The sequence below is a fragment of the Phyllostomus hastatus genome, unplaced genomic scaffold, assembly GCF_019186645.2.
Source record: "Phyllostomus hastatus isolate PE091 unplaced genomic scaffold, TTU_PhHast_1.1 phas_contig_148, whole genome shotgun sequence".
NCBI classification, from domain to species: Eukaryota; Metazoa; Chordata; class Mammalia; order Chiroptera; family Phyllostomidae; genus Phyllostomus; species Phyllostomus hastatus.
This window is the reverse complement of record NW_025333607.1, coordinates 14011790-14027175: the sequence shown is the minus strand read 5'-3', so window position 1 is coordinate 14027175 and position 15386 is coordinate 14011790. Positions and strand designations below refer to the sequence as shown.

General features: G+C 48.6%; 1 protein-coding gene across 4 annotated transcripts in view; it reads left to right on the top strand.

Moving 5' to 3' along the window:
• Positions 1-15264, top strand: part of MIA3 (MIA SH3 domain ER export factor 3) — a 38635-nt gene extending 23371 nt beyond the window's left edge. The window contains exons 1-23 of one of the 4 annotated variants that reach the window (XM_045818379.1): positions 306-591; positions 1563-1694; positions 2536-2557; positions 3487-3575; positions 3819-3896; positions 3988-4098; positions 5082-5153; positions 5337-5441; positions 6110-6232; positions 6339-6450; positions 7304-7359; positions 7458-7548; positions 7707-7845; positions 9215-9316; positions 9960-10020; positions 10119-10154; positions 10233-10300; positions 10427-10530; positions 10695-10829; positions 11721-11800; positions 11912-11974; positions 13373-13529; positions 14443-15264. In XM_045818379.1, coding sequence (XP_045674335.1) covers positions 481-591; positions 1563-1694; positions 2536-2557; positions 3487-3575; positions 3819-3896; positions 3988-4098; positions 5082-5153; positions 5337-5441; positions 6110-6232; positions 6339-6450; positions 7304-7359; positions 7458-7548; positions 7707-7845; positions 9215-9316; positions 9960-10020; positions 10119-10154; positions 10233-10300; positions 10427-10530; positions 10695-10829; positions 11721-11800; positions 11912-11974; positions 13373-13529; positions 14443-14753 — 2358 coding nt within the window. In that variant the 5' untranslated portion in view covers positions 306-480 and the 3' untranslated portion in view covers positions 14754-15264. Of the gene's footprint in view, positions 1-305; positions 592-1562; positions 1695-2535; positions 2558-3486; positions 3576-3818; positions 3897-3987; positions 4099-5081; positions 5154-5336; positions 5442-6109; positions 6233-6338; positions 6451-7303; positions 7360-7457; positions 7549-7706; positions 7846-9214; positions 9317-9959; positions 10021-10118; positions 10155-10232; positions 10301-10426; positions 10531-10694; positions 10830-11720; positions 11801-11911; positions 11975-13372; positions 13530-14442 lie in introns of those variants that run through there. The other 3 variants (XM_045818362.1, XM_045818388.1, XM_045818370.1) reach the window with 3 other exon arrangements.
• Positions 15265-15386: the final 122 nt, after the last annotated feature.

Below are 15386 nucleotides of genomic sequence, written 5' to 3'. Positions count from 1 at the left end.
GAGAGGCGACAGGCGTCTCGAGTTTCTGCCCGCAGTGACAGAGGGTCCATCCCCGGGCAGACGTGAGCGGCCGGCCCCGGCCGTTCTCCCCCTCGTAGCTCGTAGCTCCGCTCCGCCCCGGGATCACTGTGCCTCCCAGTTGCTGAGGCAGGTGAGCCCGCGTCCTACCCACGGCGCTGCGTGTGGTTTCTTCCGCGCAGGCTCGGCTCCCCCGCCCCGCTCGACCATTGGTTCCTTCCGCCGGGGCCCCGCCCACTGCGCGCCCGGCCTCCGCTGGCACGTTTACGTCGGCCCAGGGGCCGGGGCCGGTGACGTGTTTCACGGAAGGTGCAAGGTGGAAAGTGCCTGTCCCGGGAAGGCGAAGTTCAATCCCAGGATCCTCCCCTCGGGTCGTTTCCCAGGGAGGAGACGGTGACAAGAGAGGGGGGTCCGGTGCTGCAACACGGAGAAGCGTCGCCTCCGCTCTTCTTTCCGCACACAATGGACTCAGTGCCTGCCACTGTGCCTTCTGTCCCCGCTTCCGCGGGGGATTCGGAGCTTCTAGGACCCCTGTCGGTGCTCTACGCAGCCCTTATAGCCAAGCTCCTGGAGGTGACGGTCCCCATTCCCGGGGAGGGACCCCAGCTCTGGCAGGCTGGTGGACGCGTTCTGAGTGGAGCGGGTGCCCCGACAGATGGGGCAAGGGAGTAATGGAGTGTGTCGGGCCTGGGGCAGGCAGGACCCTGCAGTGCTGTTTAAGGGGACCAGTGGGCGTGTTTCTGAGTAGGTGTCCCCACTTGTTCGCTTTTTTTGAGCAGTTACGGTGTAGCAGGCACGGTGGTACTTGCTGGTATGTGATTGCTGTTAGGACAGCGATTATCACGGCCCTACGGGTCCTCCTTTTCCAGTGACCCTGGCACTGTTGGGGGAGGGGCCAGTCTGACAGTTACTTGTGTGCTGCTAGGGAGAGGGCAGTGAAAACAGTGGAGAAGCAGGCAGGTGTGTATTGCACTGCCTTTGAGGAAGCGTTTAAAAGTAGGGCATCGAGTTTTATAGGTGACAGTTAACTTCAGAGAAGTCTAGGCCAGGTATTGCTGTCTGAACGTCTTCAGCATTTGTCTTTAGGTAAGAGTGGAATAAAATTAAGATTTAAAATCCTAGAGGAAAAGCACATTTGTGTTATGTATTATCATTTCAGTTTTATTTGCCATAGAAGTTTACTAAGTCTATAGTATGTCAATTTTTTGTTTTATGTGGCTTTTTAAGTCATAAAAATCAACTAAAAGTGCGATGCACAGGGATTCTCGACATGTGTTAGGCAACATGATGTGGGGTGTGATATTGAAAACTGGAATCTATGCACAACTTAAAGAAGTTTAGGTTCATAATGTTCAGAAGCATTTCAAACCGAACAAGAAATGTGAGGTTCCCAGTATTAATTGAAGCAGTGGAAGCTATTGAAGGTTTTTGAGGAGGTAGTTCTTCAACAGAGATTGATTTAGAATTTCTCTGTCATTCTTTGTGGCTGTTCTATTGTAATTTTTTTTAATGGTTTCCCATTATTTCTGATATTCCTGTTTCAGCTACTTTCTACATTGCCTGGTGGCGTGCAGTCTGCCCCTGACTTCTATGGGCTGCCCTGGAAGCCTGTCCTTATCACCGCCTTCCTGGGCATCGTTTCATTTGTCATTTTCTTCTGGAGAACCATCCTTGCTGTGAGTAAATTAACTCAACTTATACCTTGACTCATAAATATAAGGAATATTTTATTATTGCTGGCCCTTTTGTTTCTTTTTCAGTTCAGTATTTCATCACCATTTATGACATTTGAAGGAGAAATAAATTAAGGGTTACAAAGACATTTAGTAACACTTTTTTTTTTTACTGTTGGTTAGATTTTATTGTCATGTAACTAAGTGCTGTCTTTAGGAGATGAATTGGGTGTCAGCTGACTTTGTTGTCTGTGCCTTTTCCTGTAGCCGTCTCCTTTCCCTTTCAGGTTTATGACACTGTGGTTAGGGACTTAGGAAAAAACCATTTAGATTTCTAACTTCAGCCAGTAGTCAACTTTGAATAGGATTTCCAAGGTGTTTTCTGGTGAGAGGAAGAGGCGTATCTTAGTACAAAGATAATGCATTTAATTTTGCCTTTTTGAACTATCATTATTTCCATACCCCATTCTGGCTGTTCGGGATTGTCAGATAATTTTTGGTAAATGAAGCATTAGTATATTTAATATGAAAATATTACCCATTTTCATTTTTAAAGTTAGATGCTTATTTAATAAGATTGGTGCTCATTTAATAGACATATAAATCATCTTTTGTTGCAAAATGAGGTATTTACCTGATTGTTTTTCATCTATCAGAAACTATTTATGTATCACCACCAATTACATTTGAAATGCTTTTTAACCTTTTTCTAATTCTATGGCTCATTAGCCTGAACTAACATTAAATTTTCTTGTAGTTATGATTTGACTGTTGTATTAGAACTCCAATATTTCTAATAGTAAAAAGTTTTGACATCAAATTTAATTTCATTTCTCTCTTTTAGGTAAAGAGTCACGTGTACCAAGGTAAATATTTAGACTGATTTTGTTACCTTTTTTTCCTACTGTTCCCTCATTAGTGGTGTTCAATATGAGTTTTATAGCCTGGAAGTAGACATAGTGACATCTGATGTCTGATTCATTGCCTCCTGAACATTTTACTAACCCCAGGTTGCCCGCGGGGATGACAGAGTAGATGGCAGGGCCGCCCCCTGAGACAGATGAGGTCGAACAGCCTGTGGGAGCAGGAAGAAGACCATTGGTTTAATTTGGGGCAGAGACCGACTGCACATGTGGATGGGATGCAAATTTATTGCATGTGGACAGTGTTCTGTGCTGATGGTTTAATCAATATAGTGTATTCATTTATTCAGATAGATAATTTGAGGAATCAGAAATGCAGATTAATAGGCTATACTTCTGTCTGGCTCTCTTTGTAAGTGGTGTGTATTCGAAATGACCGCAGTTTCTGCAGAGAAAGCTGCTTCATGAAGGGAAGGCTCTCAGGCTAAAATACTTTCCTGTATTTTCTATCGCTGAAATACTTTTAGTTGGAATCTCATTGAAATAAAGGTTCTAGTTTTAGTTTTCTTAAATCTTCATAATACTTTTACACTTTTTTTTAGATTTTATTTATTTATTTTTAGAGAGGGAAGGAAGGGAGAAAGAGAGAGAGAAGCATCAATGTGCGGTTGCTGGGGGCCGTGGCCTGCAACCCAGGCATGTGCCCTGACTAGGAATTGAACCTGCGACACTTTGATTCACAGCCCGCACTCATATACCTTTTACACTCTTACTGCTCTTAACTACAGGTCGCTTTTTAAAGACTGATAGTTAACACTAAAGAAGTTCTTTTCCTTCACAGTACGGGATAAGAGGGCTTTGTTGCTGACACATTGAGTAATTCCGTTTTATTTAGTAACCATAGTCATATTATGTATTTCCCCCCCTTTCAGTCACTGAACAGCAGATTTCTGAGAAGTTAAACAATCTCAAGAAAGAAAATGCAGACCTTGTACAAAAACTATCGAATTATGAACAGAAGGTATAGTTCTCTTAGTCCCCCTTCCACAGGTCCAGCTTTAATTATTTCCTTCTCCTGTCTTACAGTTTACTTATGCTATTTTTAAATAATATTTTAAAATTCTATGATTTCCTACAAATCATCCAATTTGAAGTAATCATCATGCATGTAAAATACTACTTTCTTTTCTGATGTGTCACCTAATGGAGATAAGTTTTGATAGCTCTATAGTTCATATTTCTATATTTTGATTGCTTTAAATAGATCAAGGAATCAAAGAAGTATGTTCAAGAAACCAAAAAACAAAATACGATTCTCTCTGATGAAGCAATTAAATATAAGGTAAAAATCCCTCTTCTTTTTGAGATTACGTTCTAAAAACCAAAGGAAACTAATGAGTAATTATTACTAATTTTAATATCTTTTTCTGTAGGATAAAATCAAGGAACTTGAGGAAGCTAAGGAAAATCTGAATGATAAAGCTAAAAGTCTGCGTCTTATGTTGGACTCTGAGAGAGAGCAGAATGCCAAGAATGAGGACTTGGTAAGAGCTTTGCTGCTAGGTGTCGCATAATTTGGGTTTCAAACTTTTTTCCCGCAACTATTTTGTAGATCGGGTGAATCGAACTCTGCCTTTTCCGAGAGTAAGTTCAAGACTCTGAAGCAGGGAAATTGAACCTACTTCTATCCATTTTTAAGGAATTTTAAATGCTAATACTACAAGTTATTTTTATAGATCTAGCAAGTATTTGTGTCCTCAGCACTGGGTAATTTCACATTGCTTGGCTCAACCCCGAGACATGTAGAGCAGCTAAGAAACTAGCCCAGCTGAACAGTTTTAGTACTTGGTTTTACTTGCATGGTTCTCTTTCAAATAAACTTTTAACATTAGAATAGTTCTAGAATTAAATAAAAGTCGTGACAGCAGTAGAGAGGGTTCCCGGGTGTCACACACCCAGTTAGGTGGCTTGCTCGCCTGGCCGAGGTTGCCTCACTGTCCTGTTGCCTGTTTTCCACCCTCTGCGCACTGTGTTCTGGAAGGAGGCCACCGTGCACAGCCCACGGTGAAAAGGCTGAGGAGTACATGCCCCGCCTCCTCGGGGAGGCAGTATCCTCCTAATGTATTCGGAAGTCTGCTGCATGTGAGATTTGTCTGTTCTCAAGTGCAGCCGTTTTTAGTTCAGGCAAGAGAATTTGTAAAGTGACCTTGGAGATTTTTTCCTCAACCCCTAGGAAAAGCCACTGGTTGGAACTGGTGTACGTGAAAGTTTTCCATTTCCTTTGCTTTCCCCTTTCTGTCTGGTCATCCGCCGCGTCACCTCACAGCCGGGGAGTTGTGGGTGGCAGGAGTCACGGAGGCCTCCAGTTGTTTTCTTATTTCCTCATCTCGGCCTTCTGGATTGTTCTTGTAGGCTAAATCTGGATCTCCTGCCTTTACCTGCCGTCTGCGGGATGGCTCTTTTGTAGACTATCCCAGTGTTCTACTGAAGTCCTAACATATTTTTGTCATCTTCTTCCACGTGGCAGATACTGGAAAACACGCGATCTTTGGACAAGTTAAAGGACGTTATTGCGATGAACGCCTCGGAACTTTCCGAGGTAAATCCGCCTACAGTGCCTGCAAGAGAGCAGCACGCTATCTGAGCTTTGCTGAGGAGCGGACGTTTATGTGTGCCAGAATATGCAGAAAAGTGAAAACTATCTGATGTCTAATTGGGGAAGTGTAACTTCTTTCCTGTTTCTCTTTGGAATCAACTCACTAACGGGAGTGTTTTGGATTAGGTTCAGATCGCCCTTAATGAAGCTAAACTTAGTGAAGAGAAGGTGAAGTCTGAATGCCATCGGGTTCAAGAAGAAAATGCTAAACTTAAGAAGAAGAAAGACCAGGTAAAGAAAAGTTAATGCCGTCGGTTACGTGAACTAGAGAACTGGGTATTATTACCTCTTGAACATCCTCTTTCAGAGTCTGTTTTTAAGGAAATGAAATATGTATGCAGGATCCTATTCTTAGAAATGTGAGGTTTAAACTGGGCTCCTAAATTGAGTACACGTGTACATTCTCCATCTGTTCTGGATTTTCTGTTCTTCTGTACAGTTTCTTACAGCTAGCAGAGTGTGTGTTTAGTCTTTGTCTTGTCAAAGACCAGCCAGTTAATAACTTGAGTATCCTCAAGGGGGTGATGGATTTGCTCCTTAAACTAAAGAATTAGTTGAAGCAGTGGCTGCCTCACTGACCCAGGGAGGATTACAAGATCTGGAGTCCGGGAGGCTGAGGTTGTGCCCTTCCAGTCCTATTGAAAGTGAGTGGTTTGAATTGGCTACAGTCTTCGGAAGAATACAGTAAAGTGGATCAACTTTTTTGACAGCTCTTCCATTCCCACTGCAGTTCTGAGGGCTGGAGCTACTCTCCCTCGGCCCTTATCCAAGGCCTTAGGCCACCGTGACAGGGCAGAGAGGACCATGGCTCTGGACTAACCTGTCTCATTCACATGGTCCTGATGTCTCTGGTGCAAAAGCCCTAACTTTCTGGCAATTCATGTGTCTTAACTTTTCAGTTGCAGCAGGAGATCAAAGACTGGAAAAAAGCACACACTGAGCTCAGTGAGCAAATCACATCATTTGAGAAGTCTCAGAAAGATCTGGAGGTAGCACTCACTCACAAAGAGGATAACATCCATGTAAGTTCATCCTCTGGAATGCACGTTTAATTCTCTCGAACTCCCACGCAGCCCGATTGATTAAAACTGAGAGGTTCTTCCTAATACCCTTGTGCTTCTTTTCTAGGCTTTGACTAATTGCATCACACAGTTGAATTGGTTAGACTGTGAATCTGAGTCTGAGCATCAGAATAAAATGGGAAATGAGTCAGATGAATTAGCAAATGGAGAAGTGGGAGGTAAGATGGGTTTCAGGGAGGTCTGCCCTCTCCTTGCCTTCCTGTCTTTAACTAAGTACACCGATGCCCCTTGGAGGCCGACTGCATTTCCTCTTAGGCTTTGGCCTTGTGGACACGCACCTCGGGGTTTGTCCGTGTGTGGGTGTGCCCGCGCACCCTCGCACTGTGCAGCGGCGCACAGTGGGCGGGCTGCGGCAGAGCAGTGGGCGGGCGGCGAGCGCTGACTCAGCTTTTCCGTCTCATCAGAACTAGCTGTGTGTGCTGGGGCCAAGTACTGAACACCGCTCAGTCAGGGAAGCTCACTTCTCACCGTCATGGAGGCGACATTTGAATTCAGTGCTCGTCCTCTCTGTGGCTTTAAGGCCCCACGGCCGGTTTTCCGAGCAGGGAGGTGGCCGCAGCCGTACACCCACTGGGGCCATGAGCAGCAGCTGACACAGATCCATGCTTCCTCATGCGATGTTTCTGGCTGCTGCTTCTTAGGTTGGAGAAGCGTGCTGGGTGTTCCCCACCCTCCAGACTCAAGGGGAGAGCGGAGGAGTGAGTCTTTCTGGATGAGACACTTGACCAGGTGGAGGTGGATGAGAGCGAAGAGAGAGTTTTGCCTCATGTACACCCCCTTGCTCACGAACGGCACGGATAACAGTTTTATTGCACAGACATTTGTACCTTCACTTTTTTACTCTTAAGTTTGTGATTCTCTTAAAAGTCAAGTAGCCTAATCAGTTCTGTTGGTTAGTTTGTTCTTTCTTTGAATATTTAAACATGGTCATTGTTTAGTTTGGGGGAAATAAGCAGATTTGTAGTGAAAAAGCATGGGATGCGAAAGTAATGAAAACCTTTTGCTTCTTAGGTGACCGCAGTGAGAAGGTGAAGAATCAGATTAAGCAGATGATGGACGTGTCTCGGGTATAGTCCTTTGTACACAGCAGGGAGGCACCGCGAGCGCTTGTGAATTCTCACGGGGCCTCACTCTGAAGAATACTTCTCTCTGCTCCACTTTCTAGACACAAACAGAAATATCGGTCGTTGAAGAGGATCTAAAACTTCTACAGTTGAAGCTGAGAGCCTCGATGTCCTCCAAATGTACCCTGGAAGGTAGGTGGCGAACTGCTGGGATGGAGACTGGGGGTGGAGAGGGAAAGAACAGCGCTTGGTCCCCGTGCCTCTCACCCCCTGCCCCCCGCACGCCAGCCCCTCCGGCTCCCCAGTCCTCGCACACAGGCACACACAACTCCGGTGTTCCCGCCTCACAGACCAAGTGAAGAAGCTGGAGGACGACCGCAGCGCCCTGCAGTCCGCCAAGGCGGGCCTGGAGGACGAGAACAAGACCCTGAAGCAGAAGGTGGAGATCCTGAACGAGCTCTATCAGCAGAAGGAGATGGCTTTGCAAAAGTAAGGTCTTCGTGGGCCGACAGCCTTGTCGTGTAGCTGAACGTGTGTTCCTTTCAAAAATAATTCTGTCTCTTTTTTAAAGATTGTTAGCAGTTTCCCCCTCCACAATTAGTATAGGGTTGCTCTTTTCCCTTTCTGCCCCATTTTCCATAACTTGCGTTTTTCTTTCCTTTGTTCTGGATTTTTTTTTCCGATCTGTCTTCCACTGTGCTGAGATCTCCCTTCTGTCATCAAACCTGCTGCTAAAATCCTTCACAGAGTTCTTAATTTCAGTTACTGTGTTTCAGTTCTGTAGTTTATCTGTTCCTCTGCTGAAATTCGTAATTTTGACATTTACCTCCTTAAATGTAAGAGGCACAGTTATTTCACGGTCTGTGTGCTAATTCCACTGTGGGGACTCCTGACAGGCCTGTTTGGCCTGTCTGACTTCAGCTCCAGTCCCGCCTTGCAGAGCGCCCTGTCGGTTTTGACTGTGCAGCAAACACTGTCTGTGATAACAGTATTTGTCTATAATCTCAGCATCTTCCTAGGTGACCGGCCTGTTACAGCCACTTGCAAAGTACTCGCTGGAGTATTGAATGGACAGCAAAGAGTACAGAAACCTTTTTCTCTTTGGTGTTTTTAACCCTTTTGACTGTAGCTCTTCTCTCCTTTTGCTTCTGATTCATAGAAAGTTTCAGGTTAAGTGTCTCTTGGAGCTGAATTAGGTGCAAAGAGGTCCAGCAGCAACAAGAAACAGCATTGTGAAACCGTTAAATGTCACTGTCCTTGTGATCTAGGTTCTAGTCGAGGGACAGCTTGAGCTCGGAGGTGGCTGGGTTAAACCCAGTCCCCGGGAGGTAGCGCCCCAATTATGAGACAGTCGGATTCTTTTCCTGTTGGACAGACACTGCCCATCCTGAGATTTGTCTCTCTCCTTACCCCAGCCCCACCGACATGGGCGGCGGCAGTTTGGGGACTGAGGCGCGGAGGGGTTCTGTGGTCAGTCGCGCAGACGGAAGACCTGTTTTAAAGGGGACTGTCCTTACCACAGTCCCTCCTGGTCTCAGGTTGGGCAGGAGCCCTCCCCTGATGGAAGTGAGAGAAGTGACGACAGGTCCTCTTCCCGTGGTGGACACGAGAGGACCAGTCCAGCTTCCTCCTCACAAGCGGAGCGGTGTCACATACAGTGGCCCTGGCATCCCACGCTGACGTAAAAGGAGCTGTCCTCCTCTCAGGCAGGGGAGAGTTGCCCGTGGGGCCCGTGAGGGTGTCTGCGCGCCCGTGTGTTTGGGAGAGGGTGGGGCGTAGGGGCCTCCGCAGGGAGGCCGCCGACAGCCCCCTCGCAGGCGGGAGACGCGCGTTCACCCCACAGCCGACTTTCCCCTAGGAAGCTGAGTCAGGAGGAGTACGAGCGGCGCGAGAAAGAGCAGCGGCTCTCGGTGGCGGATGAAAAGGCGCTCTCGGCGGCCGAGGAAATAAAAACCTACAAGTGAGTGCAGCGCAGCTTCCAGAGAGTGAAACTACTGTTGGCTTTAAGAAAAGAACGAAAAACATGTTTACAGTTTGTACAACAGAACAGCACAGAAGCATACACAATGGTCAGAGGGCGTGATACATTCAATTCTCATAAGAAAAAATACATTCTGAGTTCACAAAGGAAGAAAATGTTTAACAAAAATTTCCCTACACCCAACACTGGCAATACGGTCAGGGAACTTGGTTCACGCCCACAGCTCTGGGTGGTTTCACGTGGTGGGGGATCGTTTTAGGAAGACAGTGGCTGTCTGGTGAATCCAAAACCGTGACAATGACGGGCCACGTTGACGGGCCCAGCGCTCACACGCAGCTCTGGGAGGTCTTCTGTGGATATAATTAGAGGAAGGAAAAGCTTTATGCGGGGTGATATGCATAGCAGTTAAAGAAGTTACAGTGTATCAGCATAGACTCTCCAGGCATTAAATAATAAATGAGGAGATTATGCCGTTTTGATCATGCCATACTCTCACTGCAAGCACGTAAGCTACGTGTCTGTATGATGGATGGCATCCATCAGGCGTGGTCAAAGGGAGCGCGTGAAGTCGTTTAGAGTTGTGCCGGTGGTGCACAGTCGGTGAAAGCCGTGTGGTTCTCAGGTGGAGAATTGAAGAGCTGGAGAACGAGCTGCAGAAAACCGAGCGCTCCTTCAAGGACCAGGTGACTATGCTGCCCTCGGCCGCGGGCTCCCCCGGGCCCTCGTGTGGTTTATTGTGAGGAACCCCCACACATGCTCTCCCATGCGTTGTCTTTTCCAGCTTGCTGCTAATGAGAAGAAAGCCCACGAGAACTGGGTAAGATTCGTTTTCCTTTCCTTTGTTTTGCGCGTCACCTGCCACCACTGAAGCCGGGTCTTTTCCTCCCTCCGACAGCTGAAAGCTCGAGCTGCAGAAAGAGCCATGGCTGAAGAGAAGAGGGAGGCAGCCAACCTGAGACACAGGTAGGCACCTCGGACACCTGTGCGTTTTCAGAGCGTTGCAGAATTTTTTAAGGCTGTGTTGTGTGGCCTCTAATAAGAATTGATCTTCTGTTTCGTATGTAAGTCCACTCTTTCTCTGTATTCAAGATTATTAGAATTAAACCAAAAGGTGGCCATACTTCGGCAGCAAGAACCTGTGATCGTCAAGCCGATGCCGGGAAGGCCCAGCACACAGAACCCGCCACGAAGAGGTAGAGAGCCCCTCGCCGCGCGGCTGCCCCTGTCTCGGGGCGGGCTGTGCGGAGGCGCCTTTCCACTTCTTCGCGGCGTGGTGACGGCGCCCTAGAAATGACCCCGAGAACTTCCGGGAGAAAAGAGGCTGCCTGAGAGTGTAACGGTGGCCTGTCCCGTTCAGGTCCCCTGAGCCAGAACGGCTCCTTCGGCCCATCGCCCGTGAGTGGGGGCGAGTGCTCCCCTCCGCTGAGAGACCCGCCCACCAGACCGCTGTCCGCCACGCTGGGTCGAAGAGACGTGCCCCGCGGTGAATTCGGTAAGCAGGCACACGTTACCAGTACACCGTTTCAGGTTTTCCCCCTTTTACGGGAGAATTGTAAGGCAAACAATGTTTCAGAATTTAGGCCTGTCCGACATAGAGAAGAAAATTTCTTAATTTTTCCTAGCATTTCAAATAGTCTGTTGCAAGATCTGCTTTAGTACAGAAATAATCTATTTATTATTACTATTACTATAGATAAGAAAATATGCAAAATATATTGATATGTAAATATATATTTATTATTGGTTTTGCTTTTTACAAATTTTTTACCCTGGTGTGTAAGCCTTTGTCTTTGGATGAAATTTCAAAAGAATTCATTCCCTGAATATTGTCAAAGTAGCTGTAAGACCTCATCATCTGGGCAGTACACAGCCATTTGCATTAGAATACGGGACGCCTGCGCGTGACCCTGTCTGAAAAAGTCGGCGAGACGTGGCAGCCGTCGTGCGCAGACTGGGGAAACCAGCCCTGCGCAGTGCCGGGCTGCAGTGGGAGGCCGGGCAGGTGCTGCTCGTGCGCAGGCGTCACGGCTGTCCTTTCGGCCCAGGAGCCTCTCATCTCACTTCTCTAAGGCTGTGCAGGAACTGAGATTTCCCCTCAGAGGTGCTGGGGCCTCGCTCTTAATGCTGCTCCCCGGGTAGAGGGGAGCCCTGACCCGTCCGCAGTTGGGTTATTCCTCCTGCAAGTCCACGCCAGGGCTCCGTGCGTGCTCTCTCGGGGTTCAGTGGACCGGCCTCACCTCGTCCCCTGGAACCTGCCTGTGGTAGGGACCCGAGTGTGTTCAGAGAGTCTGTAGTCATGGCGGCAGTGGGCAGAGGACTTGTTTATTCTTCTTCAAACAACGAAAGTCAGAATATGTCTAAATCAGTTCTCGGCCTTCCGCAGATCCAGGATCTGGGGCAGCTGCCATGGTGAACAGCAGCCCAGGAAGCTCTTCCCCTGCCAGGGGGATGGATGAGGGCAAGGTATGTATTTCAGGGGACATTTCTCTTTTTCTTTGGCATCTCTCTTTGCCTCATCCAGCTCCTGTCTGTGTGTTCTGTTACATCTGTGCTGTCGTTTATTTCTTAAAAAAGCACCCTGTTCCCCAAGAGTCAGAAGGCCCCAACATTACCCCTTTGGCTGAGCATCCAGTGGCAGTGAGTACTTAGAGGTTGAGGCCTGAACTTGGCTTTTACTCGGTGTGCGTCTGGGAGGGACATGCAGTGCAGGGCACTAACCGCTTTGCTTTCCAGTGCACGGCAGTGTGATCTTACACTGGTCTTGGACTTGGAAGTGGTTCTGGGTCGCTGCAGTCTGACGGGTTGGTGGTTTTTTTTCCCTCCTGTGTCTGTTTTGGTTAGGTGATTAACCCGTTGAGAGTGTTGTAATTAACTAAAAAAGTGCAGTCGTCACTGCCTTCATGTGGTGTGCTTCGGTGCTGAGTGCTCTGGGGCAAAGGAAATTCATTGTATTGCGTAATTCACCGTTACTACATACTGGCTTGGAAGTGGCTGTTCAAGACTGTCTCCAGTGGTACGCTAGGGAGGCCCTGTTTTGAATAAGCTGAAATCACAGCTCGGCGGCAGCAGAATGCTTGCTGGGGGTGAAATGCTGCCTGGTGAAGTCTGGGATGGCTGCTCTGCCAGTTCCCGGTACGAGACTTAGATTCTGTTCACGAGACTGTTCTCTCGGCACTGGCGTAGCTGTTCCAGGTGCTCCGATCCTGCATCACAGCGCGTCCCCAGGTTGAAGTCAGTACGTGTGAGAAAGGGTTAGTCATCGTCTCCTAACATCCCATAGTATGCAGTGTCACTCGGAGGAGGAGGGTGACTGTCAGCGCTGTGCCCGCCCCGCTGCTCTGCAGAGCATTGCTTCTGTTGGGAAGTGCTCTCCGGTTGCAGAGCAGGACTCCGGGAAGACACTTCTTTCGGCAGATCTTTTTCTCCAAGGGCGGCTTGAGTGAGACCCAAGACCCTGACTTCAAAGAGGATAGATGGCTTTGTTAGAGGGGGCCAGAGGTGGGAAGACCACGGGCCTGGAGGCAGGCCCGATGGTGAATTCCAGCCCAGCCTCGGACGTGCTGTGTAGCCCTCAGCAGCTCCGCTGGTGCTCTGAGCTCACATGTAAAACAAGGTGATCGCACTGGGAGACTCCGCGGTCTGAGAGTTAGGCGCAGGTACTCCGAACGGTGGCTGCGATTACACATGTAGCGAATGGACTTTCATTCCCTTTGTCCTCTCCATTCTTGGGAGGGAGGGAACCAGCTGTCATGGTGACGGGAGGGATCGCCCTGGAGATAGGTCCCTGTGTCTGTGGTGGGACTTTACTTTTCAGTTACTCAGGACACCTTTGACTTGCCCAGACCCGCAGCAGTAGGATCCCAGACAACCCTTCGCTGCTGCCCGCGGTGGGAACACAGGAGGGCGGAGTCTCATGCAGCGGGTCTGCTGCTCGCCGGTGCCTGACATCTGCTTGGGTGTCAGCTTGTGCTGGTGCTGGTGCTCTTGTCTGTCGTACTAGAGCACTCCAGAACGTGAACTGTTTCTGCTCCGCAGGTGAACATGGCTGCAGAAGGGCCCCCTCCTTTCCCGGGGGCGCCCCTCATGAGCACCCCCCTAGGAGGCCCTGTGCCACCACCCATTCGATACGGACCACCGCCTCAACTCTGCGGGCCTTTCGGGCCTCGGCCCTTTCCCCCGCCTCCACCGTTCGGTATGATGATCGGCTTGCTGACTTGTAAAGCTCCTGTCTCCTCAGTCTGTTCTTTGCTACGGCTTCAAGTTGCTGTCGCAGGGCTGTGCAGTAGAAAGATAGAGCTGGCGGAGTCCGTTTTAACTTTTCCTGAAGGTTCTTAAAACACACGGGGCGCTGCCTCGTCTCCCCTCCTGAGATGGGAAGGAGTCGACGTGGCCTGGAGCCGGCAGATGGGCTGTTCACTGGAAGCCGGAATATGACGTGTGCAGACCTTTGCTGAACGTCTGTGGCTGCGTGCCGGGCTCTGCCCTGGGCGCATCTCACTCACTGCGACCGCCCGGAGCTCAGGGCCCTAGAGGCCGCAGCTGCAGACACTGTACAGCATGACTGGGTCCCAGTGTAAGGGGAAAACTGAACCCTCATGCCCCACCTTGGGAATGAGTGGGAAAGAAGTTTTAAAGACAAGGTAGAATGTAATAGCTGCCTAATGCATGTCGAATTTAATTAATTGCAGCTAGAAGGCCCTCCTTGGTTTTGAAATTGAAGGACCTTGATTTTGAAATTTTAATTGATACAGTAGTAGACATGGAATTTGCTTTATCAAAATTTATTTTTGTAAAGCCCTTTTTTCATTATCTGTCAAATACAAACCAAGCTCTCCTGAGATACAGATGGCAAAACTGTGTGGTAGAAAAAACACAAGACAGGTAGAGTCATGTTTAAACCCTGCCCGTGTTGCTTCATGGCCGGCTGGCCATAGGCCTGCAACTTAAACGTGCTGAGCCTCAGTCTGACTGACCGGTAAGGTGGGGTGCCACCCCCAGACTTCTAGGGTTGGGAGAAATGAGAGATCAACATTCCTAAATGTTTAGGGATCACCTGAATGTAGACGCGTTCACGTGTACTTACGTGACACAATTTTTGTTTCCAGGTCCTGGCATGCGGCCCCCTCTGGGCCTGAGAGAGTACGCACCAGGCATTCCACCTGGAAAACGGGACGTGCCTTTCGACCCCCGGGGATTTGTGCCAGGACACCCTCACTTCAGGCCTGTCGCCTCTCCCGGCCCTCGGGAGTACTTTATCCCGGGGCCCCGACCACCGCCACCCCCAGCCCACGGCCCCCAGGATTACCCTCCACCTGCTGCAAGAGACTTACTGCCTTCTGGCTCCAGGGAGGAGCCCTCACCCGCCTCGCAGAGCAGTGGCCAGGATGCCTCCCCAGCCTTGAAACAGAGCCCATAGGCCGGCCTCCGACCTCCAGTCTGAGAGCAGGTGGACTGTGCACTATTCATTACAGTCTTCAGAATCCAAAAATTTAAATAAAGCTAGTTTTTAGAACTAAGCTGCCCTGGCAGTCTGCATTTTTGAGCCAATTAAAAAATATCCCCCCCAAATAAAAATCAATCACCCTGTAAGCTACAGCCCCCCTTCCAACTTTGAAATGTGCAATAAATACCTGTGTTTTAGTTAATGTAGTGTATGTAACTGTCAAATGATCTAGTCTGTCTTGGAAAGTACGAACATTTCCTGTGGAAATGCCATAAGAACACGTGTTTCCATTTATTACCCCATTTCTAGTGTGTGCCAGTCGAATGCAGAGCAACTGTGTTTATAAGCCTGATTTTTTAAAGTGTCTGTCTGGTCGCAAGGACTGTTACGCTGAAAATGTTTACTAAAAGATCACTGAACTTTATCTCCCCCCTTGCTGAAGTTCTTTGTAGTAAAAGTTCATTAAAATTTGGTTATCAATGTTTCCCAAGTGTCTGTTGAGTCATTTGATGGTTTCCTCATGAGACGTATGCGGTCTGGGAAAGGGGTACCCAGGGGCAGGGGGTGGGGGGGCGTGGTGCAGAGCCCACGCTGCTGGCTGGGCAG